A 16,365-nucleotide genomic window follows, 5' to 3' on the forward strand; every position below is an offset into this window, starting at 1 on the left:
TATGGATAATCATGAACGAGCGGTGAAAAAGTTAAGACAATAGTAAAGGAATGACAACACAGGTTTTGAAGGTAATATTCTTCTGGAATGTTCTCCCACCCAGGTAGAAATTTGAAAGCATTTCTTTTTGTTGTTGCTTGTGTCTAATTCAAATTGTTTATATTTTGTATTTTGTTTCTCTTCCAAGCACCCCATTCCTCCATCTTTATTGGTAAAAGCAAACATGCTAGTGAGTTAGAAATCCATTTTACAAACAGAATAAATCAAAAATACATCCACATCCCGCAAATATAAACAGTAACAAATCCCAAAATGATTCTTCCAATAAATGGGTTCCATTTTACACTACGATGTCACAGTAGCATCCACATTGCAGTATAAACAAGTGTAGAAGTTTCTCAAAGCAATTTCTGAAATCCCACTTTAATATGTAATAATCCTGTCATTAGATCTGTCCTTTACTGACATGTTCAAGAAAAGGACTGTTCATAAAAGCACATAGCAAACAAGTGTGAGGGTACTGTGCAGTGAAAAAGAACATCTTATTCTTTAGCCTTTTCCTTCTGGTCTCAAATTTCAATTGGCATTTTATTTATTTCCAAAACTAAATATGTTGCCACCTGATATAAGTGTCATGCTGATGTCTGTTAGATGGTAACACCAAGCCTCACTGATGTAGATGAAGCAAAGCCTAGGAGTCCACGAGTAAGCCTCCCACTTTCCACATGTCTCTAATCTAACTCTTTCAATAGGACTGCAAAATGAACAGGGATCAAAATCTGGTAGGGGCTACGGCAACATAAAACWGTTTTTCTTTGCACTTAACGTTGAATTAGATGGTCTAGTCTTGAGTTAGAGACCTTGACCAAATATGAAAGAAGAACATGCTCTAGAGTTCAGTAGCTATAGATCAGCAGCAGCTATACAGGATTCATTTTTCCTCTCCTGACAAAATGTAAATACAGTATGTAAGGACAAATAATACACACCTTTTTTCAAGTATACACATTCAAAAGAGTATGTTACTTTGCTCATTTCAGAGCCACCAACACAATGCTTCTTGACTTGCAGTGAGTTCTCACTCATTAACACTAAGTGCCTCACATCGAATGGATTAAACTGCTGCCGAATATTGCTACTGTAAAATAAGATCAGAAACTGTGCATGGTTTACTTGTCAGCTCTCAAAACCATGCAGCTAAATCCTGGCAGACATGAGCTGGTAAGAATGTGTTGTGAAGTGACGCCACAAGGGTTGGTTTAACACAAACCTACCTTAAGTAGGGACATTAAGTACTCTTGCTTGAAAATAAAAATGGGACCTCTTTTCCTGACACAATTTCAACATTCATTCAAATGACACACTGAAAAAAAAACAAAGTAATTCCTATTGCAAGAAAAATAACAAATCTCGTAAAAATGCAGCCTTCTGATTATGCAAGGCAAAATTATATATAAAACCAAATGCTCAGTATACATTCAAACACCATTGTCTACAGATCTCCAACAAGTTTGACAATAGATGAAGACATCCTCATCCAAAGATATCTTTGGTCTCAGATGACAGAAGAGATGACTCGGAAACAGAGAAAATAGAGTTGTTATACACCATCTCAAAAGTGCGTCACATTAGTCTTGGTGTTCATATGTGCATAAAGTGGCACCACACATTTAGTCGACAACAAAATACTCAGTGGAATATCAAGTGTCTCTCTTTGAATCCAAGATGGAGGCTGTATCTCATTTACATTTCAACAGGGGACGCTGATGCCTTCTGTAAACGTAGCTGTGACAGAGTAGCCATCCCTGGACCTTGAGCCTCGTAATTATAGACAACATCAGCCAAATAAGAGAGGATGAAACCATAGCTTAAATATTTATAAAAATACCTATTCACAGTAGTCATAAATGTTGTACTGATATTATCTGGTAACCACATCGAAACAGTTATTTATAACGGTTTAGATTTATCTCAGCAAAAGTGAGATTTTAATAATTATTCAGATGTTTCAAGAGAAAACAGTCGGCCCTTTCAAGCTTCACACGTATCATTAAAGTATAGACTTTGTCTCATATTAGTCCTTACTTCTTCAGTCTCAAAATACTGGAAGCTGGTCTAAAAAAACCTAAAGAAGTGATTTCTGTCAAATCAGCTTGAATTAGTTTAAAAAATATATCAAAGTCCTTCCCACGAAAAAGTGTGACGTTCGTATTGCCTTCATCGCCTCCATGAACGACTCTCATACTCGTCATCCTCATCGTCATCTTCCTCCTCTTCCTCCATAAGCAAGTAGGGGCTGACCTCCTGGAGGAATCACATGAAATAATAATCTTTAGATCAAGCGGTTCATTGAGTGATGATTTTACATGGTTTTCCAAAATGCTATAATAAAACAGYAAATAAGGAGAGAAGTACAGTAACTTACCGCATTGACCTCTTCCTTCGAGTCCTCCTCCTCAGGTTCTGTGGATACGGATGGTGTCTTCGGCTTGAACCATGAAATCTGTAGAACGCGACCTTTGAACTTTGCTCCTTGGTTTGCAGCCTATAACGTGAAAATGATCATGAATGGTAAAATTCAATTAAAACTTGAAAACTTTCTCAGTTATAAAGGCATCAAAATGTTACTGTGTGCATGCCATCTGCAGGACATACATTCTCCGCGTCGCTCCGGGTCTTGAACGTCATGACAACACTGGTAGCGTCCTGATCACGGAGCTCCTCTATCTCACCAAATTTCTGTGACAAAGACGAGATTACAGAAACAGCCGTAAGTACCGGTAGAAACTCCTTTACACATCTCTCTGGTGGAAGCACTGTTTTTACAACTATAATGATTCATGCTTTGTCCCACTTGAGTTCTAGCACAGACTTTTCAATATTCAAATAAGACACTTTGGGAAAATTATACGACTAGCTGGATTTGATAAGGGTGTATTTTCTTACCACAAAGTGAGGCATCAGTTCCTCCTTCTCTTCCTGTGTGACTCCCAGGATAGCGATGGCTCGGGGCCTGTGGTCCACCACCATGTGATTGCCCCCTCTGCCACCTCCTCTGTGTCCCCGTCCCCTGCCCCTTCCTCGGCCCCTGCCCCTGATGCCTGCTGCGTCGCCCACCTTCCCACGCCCGGTTGGTATCAGGCCCAACCGGGTGGCCTGGGGGAAACACAGTCAACAAGGTCATCAAATCCACAGCTAACTTCCATTTCTCAACAACACACAGCACGAGGTGCCAGCTGACACTAAGGCGATGCCACAGATCCACATGTGGAACCAAGACAGCTGGCCGTGTCACCAGACCCCAAACCAAGGTGGTGGAGATGGTGCTACCTGGCATGTCCTCACCAAACAGTGCCAGGCAGCAGCGTCAGTATCCAGGAAGAAAATATAGTGCTACTGAGAACCAGTGTTCCCACAGGCTTGGTATCCATATTTAATGTGTCCAAGGGAACATGTACCAGCAGACTYACTGGTGGCCCTGATGGCTTGGAGCAGAGCACCAACACTCCTCCTCCTAATTGTCATCCCTCCACTTTCTTACAAGGAACACAATCTCAAACTTTAATGACATCAGATGCATCAATGTAGGATCTCTGTTTGGTTAGGATTCATTAGTGGGTGTCCTCTGGGCTTGGTAAGTGCCTGCAGTTTAATGTGCAGAAGAGGGGTAAAGCCATGCATATTTCATGGAGGCTAATTTAAGCACACCATGCTGGAAAAGCCATGCAGAGGGCTGTTGTTAACAAAAATACATTTCTTGTTTCCAGCCTGATCCTCTGACATCAAGGATGACATAATGTGACTAGCGACAGACAGAACAGCTGTGGGACAAGGCATATGTTCACATCCAAGGTGATGCCTTTCTGCTCACTTCAGACCATTCTTGTAAAGGTTGCATTTTAACCAACAGTACACGTGTTCTGGATATGCCCAGGCTGCCATTCCTCCTTTAGTATGTCAGAAGACTGCCACATTCCAGACATGATCATTAATGCTAGAGCGCACTTCCCAAATTATGGATGCCCTGTGTACCCACCTCAACCTGCAGCTGACCCAGTCTCCTCTTCAGGTCGGTCGTGTCCTCTCCAGAACTCATCTTCTTGTGGAAATCAAGCTCTGCATCCAGAAGCTCCTTTTGTGCCTGAGGGAGAGGAGAGCACCATTGATATTATTTTGGGATTTCCACAATGCATGCGCCATAGAAATAGAATGAATACTCCAATTTGGTATTAGACAGAATGTTCTGGCSCACTGCCGTGGGGGAAAACAACCTGAGGTTACCTTGGTTACCCCACAGCAAAAACTTTACCCTTTTCAAAACACAATGTTCTTGTTGTCTGCTTGTTATAGTCAATTGCAAAAAAACATGTAGGAAAAGTACAACATGTCTAAAGATTACTTTCAACATTGCKTGCTCCAGAGTGTTCTCACTACTTAAAAATATGTAATATTTTAGGGCTTCCCTCATGCCCCCTTTAAAATGAAGCTAGTAGCCACATGAGGGCTCTTCTGGCAGGCTTCCCTACATGCAGGTCAGATTTTTGACCAGGTTACATGTATATTGAACACCACATCTTTGTCATGTTTTGTTATTTCTGTAGAACCTAACATAAAAAAATAGACAATAAAGTTGACTCTTTTACAATGGGGGTTAATGGGAAAGAATTATTGTTTCCCCCAATTTGTGGGCGTGGTCAAAGGGAATTCCTTCTTATGACGTAAATAGACTCAGAGTACAGAAGGGGCTTGGAGCCTCTAAAGCCCAGTTTCAATTGGAACTTTGAAGTCAACCCAGGTTGGGCTGGCCTTGGTGGGCTAGCTCGAATTGCGTTTCCAGTGCCTCCGGGAATTAGAAATGTCATTTTGCTAGGTAGCCAATTTGTGACTGTGCAGGTGGCTTCGCTAATGTTGTTAGCTATCTAGCACCCCATACTCCTGCCAATGCCAGCCAGAATCATAGCCATGTATTTAAGTTGCTAACGCTAGCAAAACGGTTCGTGTCGTCGCTAGCATAACAGGCTAGCTAGCTTAATTCCTTACCTTGCTTGCCGTGACATTGGTTATTAGCTAGCTAGCTAACCAAGCAAACCAGACGACATGTTTGATATGTAGCTAGATTTTAATATGACCTGGCCGGATATAATTCCTGTTCTCAAGTTAGCTTGCTAGCTTGTTTCAACTGATTTGCTAGCTAACGTTTGGTAGCTAGCATTAGAAGGCTGACTGTTCTTGTAAAAGTTTGTGTAGCTCCAAAATGAAGGATCCAGCTACGGTGGTAATTTGTGTAATGTCTGACTGTTACAATACTGCTTGTCCATGTGCTAGCTAACAGCAACAAGCCCAGACGAGCTAGCTAAATGTGTCAGCATCCAGCAGTGATTAGCTGGTGGTTGCATWGTAACGTCGTCACCAGTTGTGAAACTGGGCTGCGCTGGCCCGGGTTTCCCCCGACCCAGCTCGAATTTGAGAATTCCATTRGAGCCAGCTKAAATTTGCCCTAATTTTAAGTGCCAGTGGACACAGTGCTTAACCCTGACAATTTGACTGGTAAACTCATGGGTTTACAATGGCTGCCTGGTATTGTGATGCAATCATTTCCATGTTAATGTAAAATGTTCATTCAAATTATGATCAAGCGCATGCAAWGGAATGTATTTTTTGTCATGTCAGTTGAGTTGATTCAACAAATCACAGAATATGATATGGTAGGTAGACTTACATCTGTCTTAGTCTTGGACTGAGCCGTGTTGGCTGTGGAATGGGAGGCTGGGTTCATCTCYTTTTGAAGCTGGGAGATCTTGTCGGTCAGATCCTTCAAAGTCTTCATAATGTTGGCCCTCTCCTCTGGCTTCAATGTGGCCCTGTTCTTTTCAAGTCTGTTGATCAGAGCCTATAGGAGGGAGGACATGAGATTAACTGACTAATCAAGACGAGCAGGGTATCCAGGACAACACCCAGGGTCTCTTGGTCTAGAGGTGTCCTTGTTTTGATAGTGACAACACGATGATGATCACAGAATGTGGTTTATTTGCGACTAAAAGGAAAGGTGGTGATGGTGGCATCCTTTAAATTAAGTCGGAAGTTTACATACACCTTAGCCAAAATACATTCAAACTCAGTTTCACAATTCCTGACATTTAATCCTAGTAAAAATTCCCATTCTGAGGTCAGTTAGGATCACCACTATTTTAATTATGTGAAATGTCAGAATAATAGTAGAGAATGATTTATTTCAGCTTTTATTTATTTCATCACATTCCCAGTGGGTCAGAAGTTTACATACACTCAATTAGTATTTGGTAGCCTTGCCTTTAAATTGTTTAACTTGGGTCAAACGTTTTGGGTAGCCTTTCACAAGCTTCCCACAATAAGTTAGGTGAATTTTGGCCCATTTCTGACAGAGCTGGTGTAACGGAGTCAGGTTTGTATGCCTCCTTGCTCGAACACACTTTTTCAGTTCTGCCCACACATTTTCTATAGGATTGAGGTCAGGGCTTTGTGATGGCCACTCCAATACCTGTCTCTTATACACATCTAGATGTGTATAAGAGACAGCTTTAACTTCCTGACTGATGTCTTGAGATGTTGCTTCAATATATCCACATAATTTTCCTTCCTTATGATGCCATTTATTTTGTCAAGTGCACCAGTCCCTCCTGCAGCAAAGCACCCCCACAACATGATGCTGCCACCCCCGTGCTTCACGGTTGGAATGGTGTTCTTCGGCTTGCAAGCATCCCCTCAAACAGTTCTATTTTTGTTTCATCAGACCAGAGGACATTTCTCCAAAAAGTACAATCTTTGTCCCCATGTGCAGTTGCAAACCGTAGTCTGGCTTTTTTGTGGCGGTTTTGGAGCAGTGGCTTATTCCTTGCTGAGCGGCCTTTCAGGGTATGTCGATATAGGACTCGTTTTACTGTGGATATAGATACTTTTGTACCCAATTCCTCCAGCATCTTCACAAGGTCCTTTGCTGTTGTTCTGGGATCGATTTGCACTTTTAGCACCAAAGTACGTTCATCTCTAGGAGACAGAACACGTCTCCTTCCTGAGCGCTATGACGGCTGCGTGGTCCCATGGTGTTTATACTTGTGTACTATTGTTTGTAAAGATGATTGTGGTACCTTCAGGTGTTTGGAAATTTCTCCCAAGAATGAACCAGACTTGTGGAGGTCTACATTTTTTTTTCCTGAGGTCTTGGCTGATTTCTTTAGATTTTCCCATGATGTCAAGCAAAGTGGCACTGAATTTGAAGGTAGGCCTTGAAATACATCCACATGTACACCTCCAATTGACTCAAATGATGGCAATTAGCCTATCAGAAGCTTCTAAAGCCATGACATCATTTTCTGGAATTTTCCAAGCTGTTTAAAGGCACAGTCAACTTAGTGTATGCCAACTTCTCACCCACTGGAATTGTGATACAGGGATTTATAAGTTAAATAATCTGTCTGTAAACAATTCTTGGAAAAATGACTTGTGTCATGCACAAAGTAGATGTCCTAACCAACTTGCCAAAATTATAGTTTGTTAACAAGACAATGACTCCAACCTAAGTGTATGTAAACTTCCGACTTCAACTGTATGTAGTATAAGCAACCATCTTACCTTTTGACATTCAATCTGCTTCTCCAGCATCTCCTGCTTCTTTTTCCTCATGTCCTGCTGCAACTTCAATGTCTCCTGAAACAAGAATAAAGCAAACAATTATTTACAGTGTAATTTTGATTTGTGTATAAAAGGTATTGACTGACTATGAAAGTCATTCAAAATGCAGACGGCAAAAATTACTTGCCTGCTTCTTTTTCAAGATCTCCTGTGCTTCAAGTGCTTTGGCAGTTTTACCAAGTGACTTGGACGCTCCCTTGTGGACTGTGGAYCTGTAGGGCCCCTTCTGAAGGGCCACAGAAGTAGAGAAGAGTGCCTAGGACAGGAAGAGACAGACCCTTTGATTACTACCTTACCCCTGTGTCAATCTACTCTCTTTGCCATCATACAACACCATGCTGTAGCTCTGCATAGGGGCACTCTCAGACCAAATGAGCTGACGGCTTACCGCTGCAGGGTCTGCGCTGGGGTGCAGGATATCCAGTTTGCCTCCAGCCACAGCRCCAACACCAAGGCCATGTTTGGACACCGTCTTATTATTCAGCACATAGGCCCCGGGATTGTGTTGCTTGATTACCTGCTGGTTTATACAGAGATACATAAGAGTCATGAAAGAAATGTTGATCACATCTAACCTGGAACTTWGAACTTCTCCATTCAAAATCAAAACTACTGTTCGAATGAATAAATGCMTGGCCAGCTAAAAAGGTTTTAGCAGTAGTGAGAAGTGCTCTGTCCACCTTATGAACYCTGGGGTGCTGCTGCCCCATAGCAGAGCTCTGTCCATGTCCGTCCCCCTGGCCCTGACCCATGCCCTGTCCCTGCTGGGTGTTGGCCTCACGGTGCCAGTACACACGGATGAAGCGGTTGTTGAGCACCGCCTCAGTGCTGGAGATGGCCTGCCGTGCCTCCTCGTTGGCTGTGTACTGGATCAGCGCTGCCTCGGGYTCGCCACCAAATACCACCTATTGGAGGAGACAGGTCAGAAAGTAGTAAACGGGAAGGCCAGAAGTTATGTCCCTGATCACCATCCAAAGTAAAATGCATGTACACACCCTAACATTTATTGATCTAAGACTCATTGTTTAGTGGTACACATGGTTTCAAGGTATTGTCAGATTTCTTACCTGAATGTTTACGATGGTACCAAACTTGCTAAAGTGCTCATTCAATTTGGTGATGTTGTTGAGATCTCGGGGGATTTTGCGAACTTCAAGCTTAGTGTTGACGTAGTGATTCTTCTTGGGGAAGCCCCCGTGTTGGGGCTTGTTGTTGGGGAAGTTGAGCTGGTTGTTGGCCTGGTAGTTGGGCCTGGAAGAGAATGAGTTATTCTTCTTACTTTTTTAAATAGGTATTTTCTTAACTGTATTGTTGGTTAAGGGCTTGTAAGTAAGCATTTCACTGTAAGTATTCGGCACATGTGACAAATACAATTTTACAATGTTCTTACTTGTCCATCCAGGGTTTTTTGGGCAGTGGACCCTCTGTGGGCCCCAGGGGCCTCTTCCTACTCTCATGCTCTGTGCTGCTGTAGCGACACACACTGCTGGGGACACTGGCCACCGCCGGCTCTGTCTGGATCACGATGTTAGCCGCTGGGACAGGAGAAACACATCGTCATTCATAATGACAGCTCGAATCTGGACCGCTGTATCTGGATGACACTGAGGGTACGTAAAGGCAGGATTCATACACATTTTGACAGATGCTATTGTGACTTTTCACCAAATTCCCATGACCAACAATTGGTGTAGTCTACGTACGTAAAAAAAAAAGCATGAATGTGGATTGGACGCTGAGTAACTGCTCTCTGATCCTATGTACCATCTCCTGTCGTTGTGCAAGGCACTTAAACACCACAAAGTAGAATACCTGTTAGGCAACTGTATATATATATAAAAAAAAAGTGGTCAACCCTCAGTCTGGAGAGCTACTTCGTGAGCAGGCTTTGATCCAGCCCTGCTCAAACACAGAGTCGGTTTATCAAGGTTTGGTTGAGCAGCTCATTTCTAAAATGTGGGTAGTTAAAGGGGGACTGGAATAAAAGCCTGGAGGATGGTTATCCACCCTTTATGTAAAACATTGCAACATTACATTAGCTCATTCAAAAATATCAAAGGTCAAATGGCTATGGTAGTGGGGCTGGGCGATATGGAAAAAMACCATATTTTTCAAATGTTATGTTTTTGAATAATAAAGGTTGTAAATATGCTTTGAGTATCTTGGTCTGCGGTTGTCAGGCCGGTTGGACTTACTGCCAAATTCTCTCAAATTACATTTGTAGAGAAATTAACATTTTAATTCTCTGGCAACAGCTCTGGTGGACATTCCTGCAGTCAGAATGCCAATTGCACACTCCCTCAACTTGAGACATGTGTGGCGTGACAAAACGGGACATTTTAAAGTAGCCCTTTATTGTCCCCAGCACAAGCTACACCTGTGTAATYATCATGCTGTTTAACCAGCTTCTTGATATACCACACCTGTCAGGTGGATGGATTATCTTGGCAAAGGAGAAATGCTCACTAACAGGGATATAAACAAATTTGGGCTCAAAATATGAGCGAAATAAGCTTTTTGTGCTTATGGAGAATTTCTGGGATTTTTATTTCAGCTCATGAAACATGGGACCAGCACTTTACATGTTGCATTTATATTCTTGTTCAGTTGAAATGTATTGAACATMAATTAATTTGCCCAAGTTTATCGTAAGACATGAATAGAATGCATCAGTGATTCGCATTTCCTGCAACTTTCTGAAGAGGCAACAAGAATGCCACTGTGTCTGTGTGGTGCACACCTCTACCACTGTGTGTAGCYATTAGCGATGATGCTAGCTAATGAAAACAATCTTCTGGTTGATGGAAAGGCTTTCCCAAAAACCTTCTCAATTAAATGCTAACTACAAACTTTAGGATATAATTGCATAATTTCACAAGGCCCTATACTTACCTGGCAGAATTTGATCAGGATTATGTTAAATCAGTCCAGTGGGTATTTGTTTTGAAAACTCTACCATCACATGGGCGCTACAAAAAACACTGCTAAACAGCCTCTTGGATAGGTGCACAATTCAATTACAGTAACTACACTCCAAAATCTAATATTTTACCCTGACCTCAAAAGTGGTCTACGGATGTGATTTAAGCATTGCTGTGGACTTAGAACATCCAATTTATTTTTGAAAAAATCCAAATGGAATCAGGTAAAAAAAAAAAAAAAAAGATTTCATAGCACCCTAAATACAGAAGTCCTCATGTTTACTATAGGGTAGGATCAGAAAGAAAGCCCAAACTAAACCACCAAAGTAAGACCCACATGTGATACCTCTGGATCCCTGGCCATCCCCGGAAGTGAGGCCGATCAGGTTGGGCCTCTGGGTCTGGATGCGGGGGATGAACTGCCTGTACTGGGGCCGGCCGGCTGCTGTCATGCCTGGAGACTCTGGGTTGTAACCCTCTGGGTCATAATTATCTGGCAATACAAGGGAGAACAGACAAACATCATTACAAGAAGTCAGTGTTGACCCAAATAGGMCTATCCATCACAACACCTACTTTAACTATATGGCTACACTACAGGGAGAAAAAAAAATACAGTTCTAGTATTGAACTAAATATTATACAGTCTGCTTTTGCTCTATAATGTTCAATGGCTTGGGACTCAATAATGCATGCACTAAACTAGAGCAACTAAAAATAATATTTCAATTGAGAGTAGTGAAACGCACCCCYTTTTAATTTCCTCTCTTATGTGGGCAGGACTACTAAAATAGAGTTTTTGCACTGTCTAATGTGCAGCTTACAGGAACAGTGGACTTTAGTTCATCAACAGTGCAACCCTCTGGTCAAAAGATGCTARTGCACCCTAAAGAAACAACGAGATCATGCATGCCAGGCAGTAGCACAAAAACAAAACTAACACCCCAACTCAAAAAGGAAATAATTTGCAACACATGAATGAACCATGTGAACATAAATACTTTAAGACAACAGCATTTCTTCCTCACTACAGTCAAACAATACCATTTGCTTCACATGGATTTGAAAGTCAGTGTATGTCAAAGAAAACAAACTGACAAAAATGTGAACAATATGGGAGCTATGCTCAWAAAAGTACCACTTTGCCAAGCTTATTGAGAAAAGCATAGCTGCTTACATTCTGACTGAGAATATTGGGGGTGTAGAGAGACAGAAGAGGGAGGTGGTGGTGGTAGAGGAAGAGGAGGAAGTCCCACTCCAGGCGGTCCTAGAGAGGACACAGAACTCGTCCCTGAGTGGTTGGGAGTTTCTATCCCACTTGATGGTATCAATGGGGGCCCTATGGGAGATACAATTACAAGCTGAACCCAGTAAATAATAGACACTGGTCATTTACTTAATAAACTCCTAAAGAGAATAGGTAAAGTACTGCAGACATAAACATTAAGTATAGGGTGAGTACTAGTGAGGGTAAGACAACAAAGACAGCTGTTTCCCTGAGGTGTGTTTCTATGTAGCACAACAGAGTCCTTATAACATGCCATTTCTCCATGGAACAGGCAAGCCTTGAACAGGGAAACAGCTTTCTTCTCATTGATACAAACACACATCCATGCATCCTAAAATGACTCATCCATAGAACTTGTCTTTATATCTGTGCCATTGTAGCATSTGTGACAGCATGGGCAGTGCCATTGAGGCTACAACCCATAGGAATCCCCACCTAGTTGACTACTTTAAAAATGGTGCAATGTCCACGCTAAAACGGYTTATATCCATGATGAGTCCTCCATCTCTAGGCTCTCACCACATCAGGAACTAAAGCTAGGGCCCTGGGTTTTTCTTAATCACGTGGCCTGACCAGGAAAAACTCTTGGCCTTAGCCTATGTCAAACAATGACTGGTGAGCATTCCGGGTTCAGTGTTGAGTTCCTAATTGGAGAAACATAACATTACTCACCAGGAGGCGGCATAGGGAAGATGCCCGGTGGGGGCGGCTGGCCGTGGGGGGGCATTGGCATCCTGATGGCCGGGGGTGGCTGGCCGTGGGGGGGCATGACCATGCGGGACGGTGGAGGCATGCCAGGTGGAGGAAACGGAATCATGGCGGGCAGCGTGACGTCGTCCACGATCAGAGGATCATTGCCGTGGTCAAAGGGACAGAGGTCACCACGCACACAGAAACCTTTTTCTGTGGAAGACAGAGACTGATCAAAATTCCATTCAAAAGATATATGAATGGCTTTCTTACTGTAAATGCGCTCAGCAAGATGCTTGCCAATAATAGCTTTAAAAAAATGTAATATAGAAATATCAGCCCAAATGAGATTATCGGTTTGGCAACCTTGACACTTTTTGTTTACAGTTCCTGACAAGATCCAGGCTCTTCTCTGAACCCTCAAGGTGGGGTGGAGTGAAATATCATTGCTGTTGAGACTGTTGGATGAATATAAACAGTGTCCCTCAGGGGAAGGATGTTCAACTTGGGTCATTAGCGCAGCTTTAAACCAGGCAAACACCCTACTGAGGGTTGGAATACCACACAACCGATTGCATTTAATCCATAAATAAAACACAATCGACTGGTATTTTACTAAATATTTGTACAATTTGATTAGAGTAGACATAAGCTTATATGAACCCTGAAGCACACAATGATTAGAAGGCCATGCGAGGCCACCTGCTTCCATATTCAACATCCGTTTACACGTTTTTGCAAGTACATACATTACATTAGAACTTATTTTGATTATGGGTAAGTTAGTCTTGTGCCTTTCATTCACAAAAAAAGATAAGAGCTGTTTAGCTACATAATATATATATATATTTTTTTAACTGGTTGTTCTTGTAAAAGAGAACGTGTCCTCAATGACTTACCTGGCAAAAATAAAACCCAGATATTGTTGCTAGATTCACAGCAAATCTGTAACATCTCAAATCATAATATAGACCAGAGTGAAATTAGACCATTTTAGTTAMCCCTTACCGTCATAGTCACGGCAGCGGTGCTTGACTGAAGTGCCCTTGTTGAACGGCTTGCCCTCCCTGTGATTAGAGTAGTAATTAGACCAGCTCTCTGTAGTGCTGTCGGGCAGGTGAGCGGGTGCTACCACGGTAACAGAGTTGGGAACTGCTTGGCCCCCGGAGGAGGGAAATGGGTGCTGCTGGGGGGTAGGTAGGAGGGGCGGAGGGTGCTGGTGCTGTTGGGTTACCAGGGACCCAGAGGTGGAGTTGAAACTCTCAGGCTCCTTTCTCTCCACTTCAAACTTTGACCTGTAATCTGTTTAACATACACAGACACACAGAAAAGCTTGAACCTAAAAGGACACAAATTGCAACATAACCCAGGAAAAAAATACCCCCTTTAGGAAATATTCTCACCACAGAGGGCATTTAAGGATCCCCCAGTAAAAGTCCAGTCAATACGCGAATGTCTTTTGTTTGTTCTTAGCAAAGATTTKTTTTCAACCTTTCAGGTTAAACATTTGAAGTAAAGCAAATATCCATGTCCGCGCCCCTGTGAGTCTCACCTCTCCCTCGGCTGTGCTCCTTGTCCCTGCTCTTGCCTCGGCTCCCACTTCGGCTCCTGCTGCGACTGTAGCTGCGCCCACGAGAGTTGCCTCCGTGCCGGTCATGCCTCTCCCGGTGGGAATCGGTGCTTTTACCGTGGCGGTCCATGTCACGCCGCTTGCGGTCATCTCGTCTGCGGTCACCACGTCCCCTGTGTGGTCAGGCATGTAGGTTGGTCATTTAGCAGCACTTTTTATACAGCACTGGAACTCAAGGAGTTTCCTGTCTTTGTGGTAATCTGTACTATTGATGTGACTAGCATTTCAACAACAATAACTAAATTGTGTCAAAGGTGCAGTCCATTAGACTCAAGGGCCTAATCAAACTAACATCTTGACCCRAGAGAGCTTCATCACTGTCATGAGAAGAACTCTTGAGAACACCAGGAAACAACAAACATATAGATTCCAGCCTCACCTTGATTCGTTTAAGTCAGAGCGGTTTCTCAGTGGACTTCTCCGCCTCCTGTTATCCCCCCTATCCTCTTCTACATTTTCAGCCTGAAGAAAACAACAATAGTTAGCTAGGTATATCCCCACTATCAAAGACTGCGACATAATACGACAGAGGAAGCTCAAAAAAAGCCCTTACCTCCACAGCCTCCTGTTTTAACACAGGGAGTTTGGGCTCCTCTTTGGGAACTTCCTTAGGAGGTGGATTCCCCAAGTAGTTTTTGGTGGTCAAACATTCAAAGAGCTTATCAACAAAACCAGTGGTTTCTGCAATAGGGAAAGCATCGAGGCATAAGACTTTTATAAATATTTCACAGTCAGTCTACTACATGTTTACACAACGAAAATACTAACGTTAGTTGGTGAGATGCAAACCAACACTGACATTAAGGAGTTACGTAGCCTACCTTTTTGTAAAAAGACATCCAGTTGATCTGCACAAAGTGCTTTCAACTCTTTCTCAGGTTTGTCCTTCTTTACCAAAGCCACAACATAGTTGGCTAAAGCAGAGGGGTCCGCCTCACATCTGCAAACGCAAACATTATCCATATTACTCAACAGGGTTTGCATAGTTCCCAACCAGAGGTACTAGGATACCTGTGGGTACTTTCCCTATCCACATGGGGTACTTTAGAAGACCATAGGATACTTGTAAAATGCCCATGTGGGGTACTCCGGGCAGGACAAAATTCAGTTGGTGGTGCAGTAACCGAAAAAGGTTGGGAAACACTGCATTAGACAATATCTAGRTAGAATCATTCATTTGTAACCAAGAGAGTTGTAAGGAAAAAGTTGAGMTTTTTAAGGCAGAAGGTTAGACCCTAATCTCGTGCTACATAACACATATGCTACAAATGACAACACACACGTAGTTACATAAACTTGGATGACATGCTTCTTAACTGGCTTAGTTAGCTGGTTGGCTAAATGCTAGACGTCACTGCTAGCACTGTCTAAGGCCGGGTAGATGCAGCTAACTTAGCCACTACATGTATGATAGGATGTTAAACAAACTAGGAGTAGACTAAGTAGTTACCCATTCATCACAAGCCAAACGTGCTGTGCAGCCATTCATATAAATAATTCACCTTGATTGGGACGATGTTGATTCAGTTGAGCAAGCTAGCTTTTAGTTAGCTGGCCAAGTTAACTACTGTAACGTTAGCTACTTAATTAGTTAGCTAAATTGCGGCAGCGACCGCAAAACACATCTAAAATGTTATAATCAGATTAGTGTCTGCAATTTACCCAACAAATCCGATATGCAGAATGTGTAACGTCGCATAATTGACAGAACAAACGTGAAATGTGTATTTTTATTGCCATATAACAAGTTAACGTTAGCGGTGGCGTAGCTAGTGCTAACTCGTGCAATCTAGCTAAATGTCATTTCAATTAATCAACACTCACATTGGCTCCAGGAGTTTTGCCAGCCAAGACTTCAAAGCTTCCACATTTTCTATGATCATCATGAAAACGACTTAACAATACTGACTACAAGTTCAATGTGCGTTGTGGTATTCCTCCTTTCATCGTCTATAAATGTATATTAGGCTTAGCTAGGCCTTCAATAGTCACTCCACTTGCAGGTCGGACGAATTGCTTTACGTTCAAACACAGGCATGGCAACTTAACTGGCAATGTCGTAAACCGATCAGCTGGCCACACTAAGATTGGGMTTTAGTGCTATCCGGGATCCTTAAGACGTCTCTACCCCCATTGAAGTTTATATTTAAAATGGTTAAGGTAATTTT

At 42.5% G+C, this 16,365-nt stretch overlaps 1 protein-coding gene and 1 pseudogene across 4 annotated transcripts; one reads left to right on the forward strand and one right to left on the reverse strand.

The window, feature by feature from the left end:
* Positions 1 to 63: 63 nt before the first annotated feature.
* LOC111950396 (RNA-binding protein 27) lies at positions 64 to 16,265 on the reverse strand. Of its 4 annotated transcripts, none has more exons than XM_023967939.2 (21): positions 16,022 to 16,265; positions 15,019 to 15,137; positions 14,751 to 14,878; positions 14,577 to 14,659; positions 14,120 to 14,310; positions 13,576 to 13,869; positions 12,550 to 12,780; positions 11,767 to 11,928; positions 10,927 to 11,082; positions 9,059 to 9,203; positions 8,736 to 8,919; positions 8,349 to 8,573; positions 8,057 to 8,185; positions 7,796 to 7,924; positions 7,609 to 7,683; positions 5,720 to 5,890; positions 4,037 to 4,141; positions 2,947 to 3,156; positions 2,656 to 2,739; positions 2,426 to 2,545; positions 64 to 2,304 (listed from the first exon to the last, which is right to left on the reverse strand). In XM_023967939.2, exons 1-21 carry the CDS (start codon positions 16,081 to 16,083, stop codon positions 2,218 to 2,220), a joined length of 3,090 nt encoding a protein of 1,029 aa, XP_023823707.1. In that variant the 5' UTR covers positions 16,084 to 16,265; the 3' UTR covers positions 64 to 2,217. The 4 variants fall into 4 exon arrangements, with proteins under 4 accessions (XP_023823707.1, XP_023823706.1, XP_070290410.1 ...); XM_023967938.2 differs by having other exon boundaries at positions 8,057 to 8,188; XM_070434309.1 differs by having other exon boundaries at positions 10,936 to 11,082; positions 16,022 to 16,264.
* Positions 16,266 to 16,348: 83 nt separating this feature from the next.
* The window catches only part of LOC111950445 (leucine--tRNA ligase, cytoplasmic-like), a 39,352-nt pseudogene continuing 39,335 nt past the window's right edge, over positions 16,349 to 16,365 (forward strand).

The sequence above is a fragment of the Salvelinus sp. IW2-2015 genome, linkage group LG23 (genome assembly GCF_002910315.2).
Source record: "Salvelinus sp. IW2-2015 linkage group LG23, ASM291031v2, whole genome shotgun sequence".
Classification (NCBI taxonomy): domain Eukaryota; kingdom Metazoa; phylum Chordata; class Actinopteri; order Salmoniformes; family Salmonidae; genus Salvelinus; species Salvelinus sp. IW2-2015.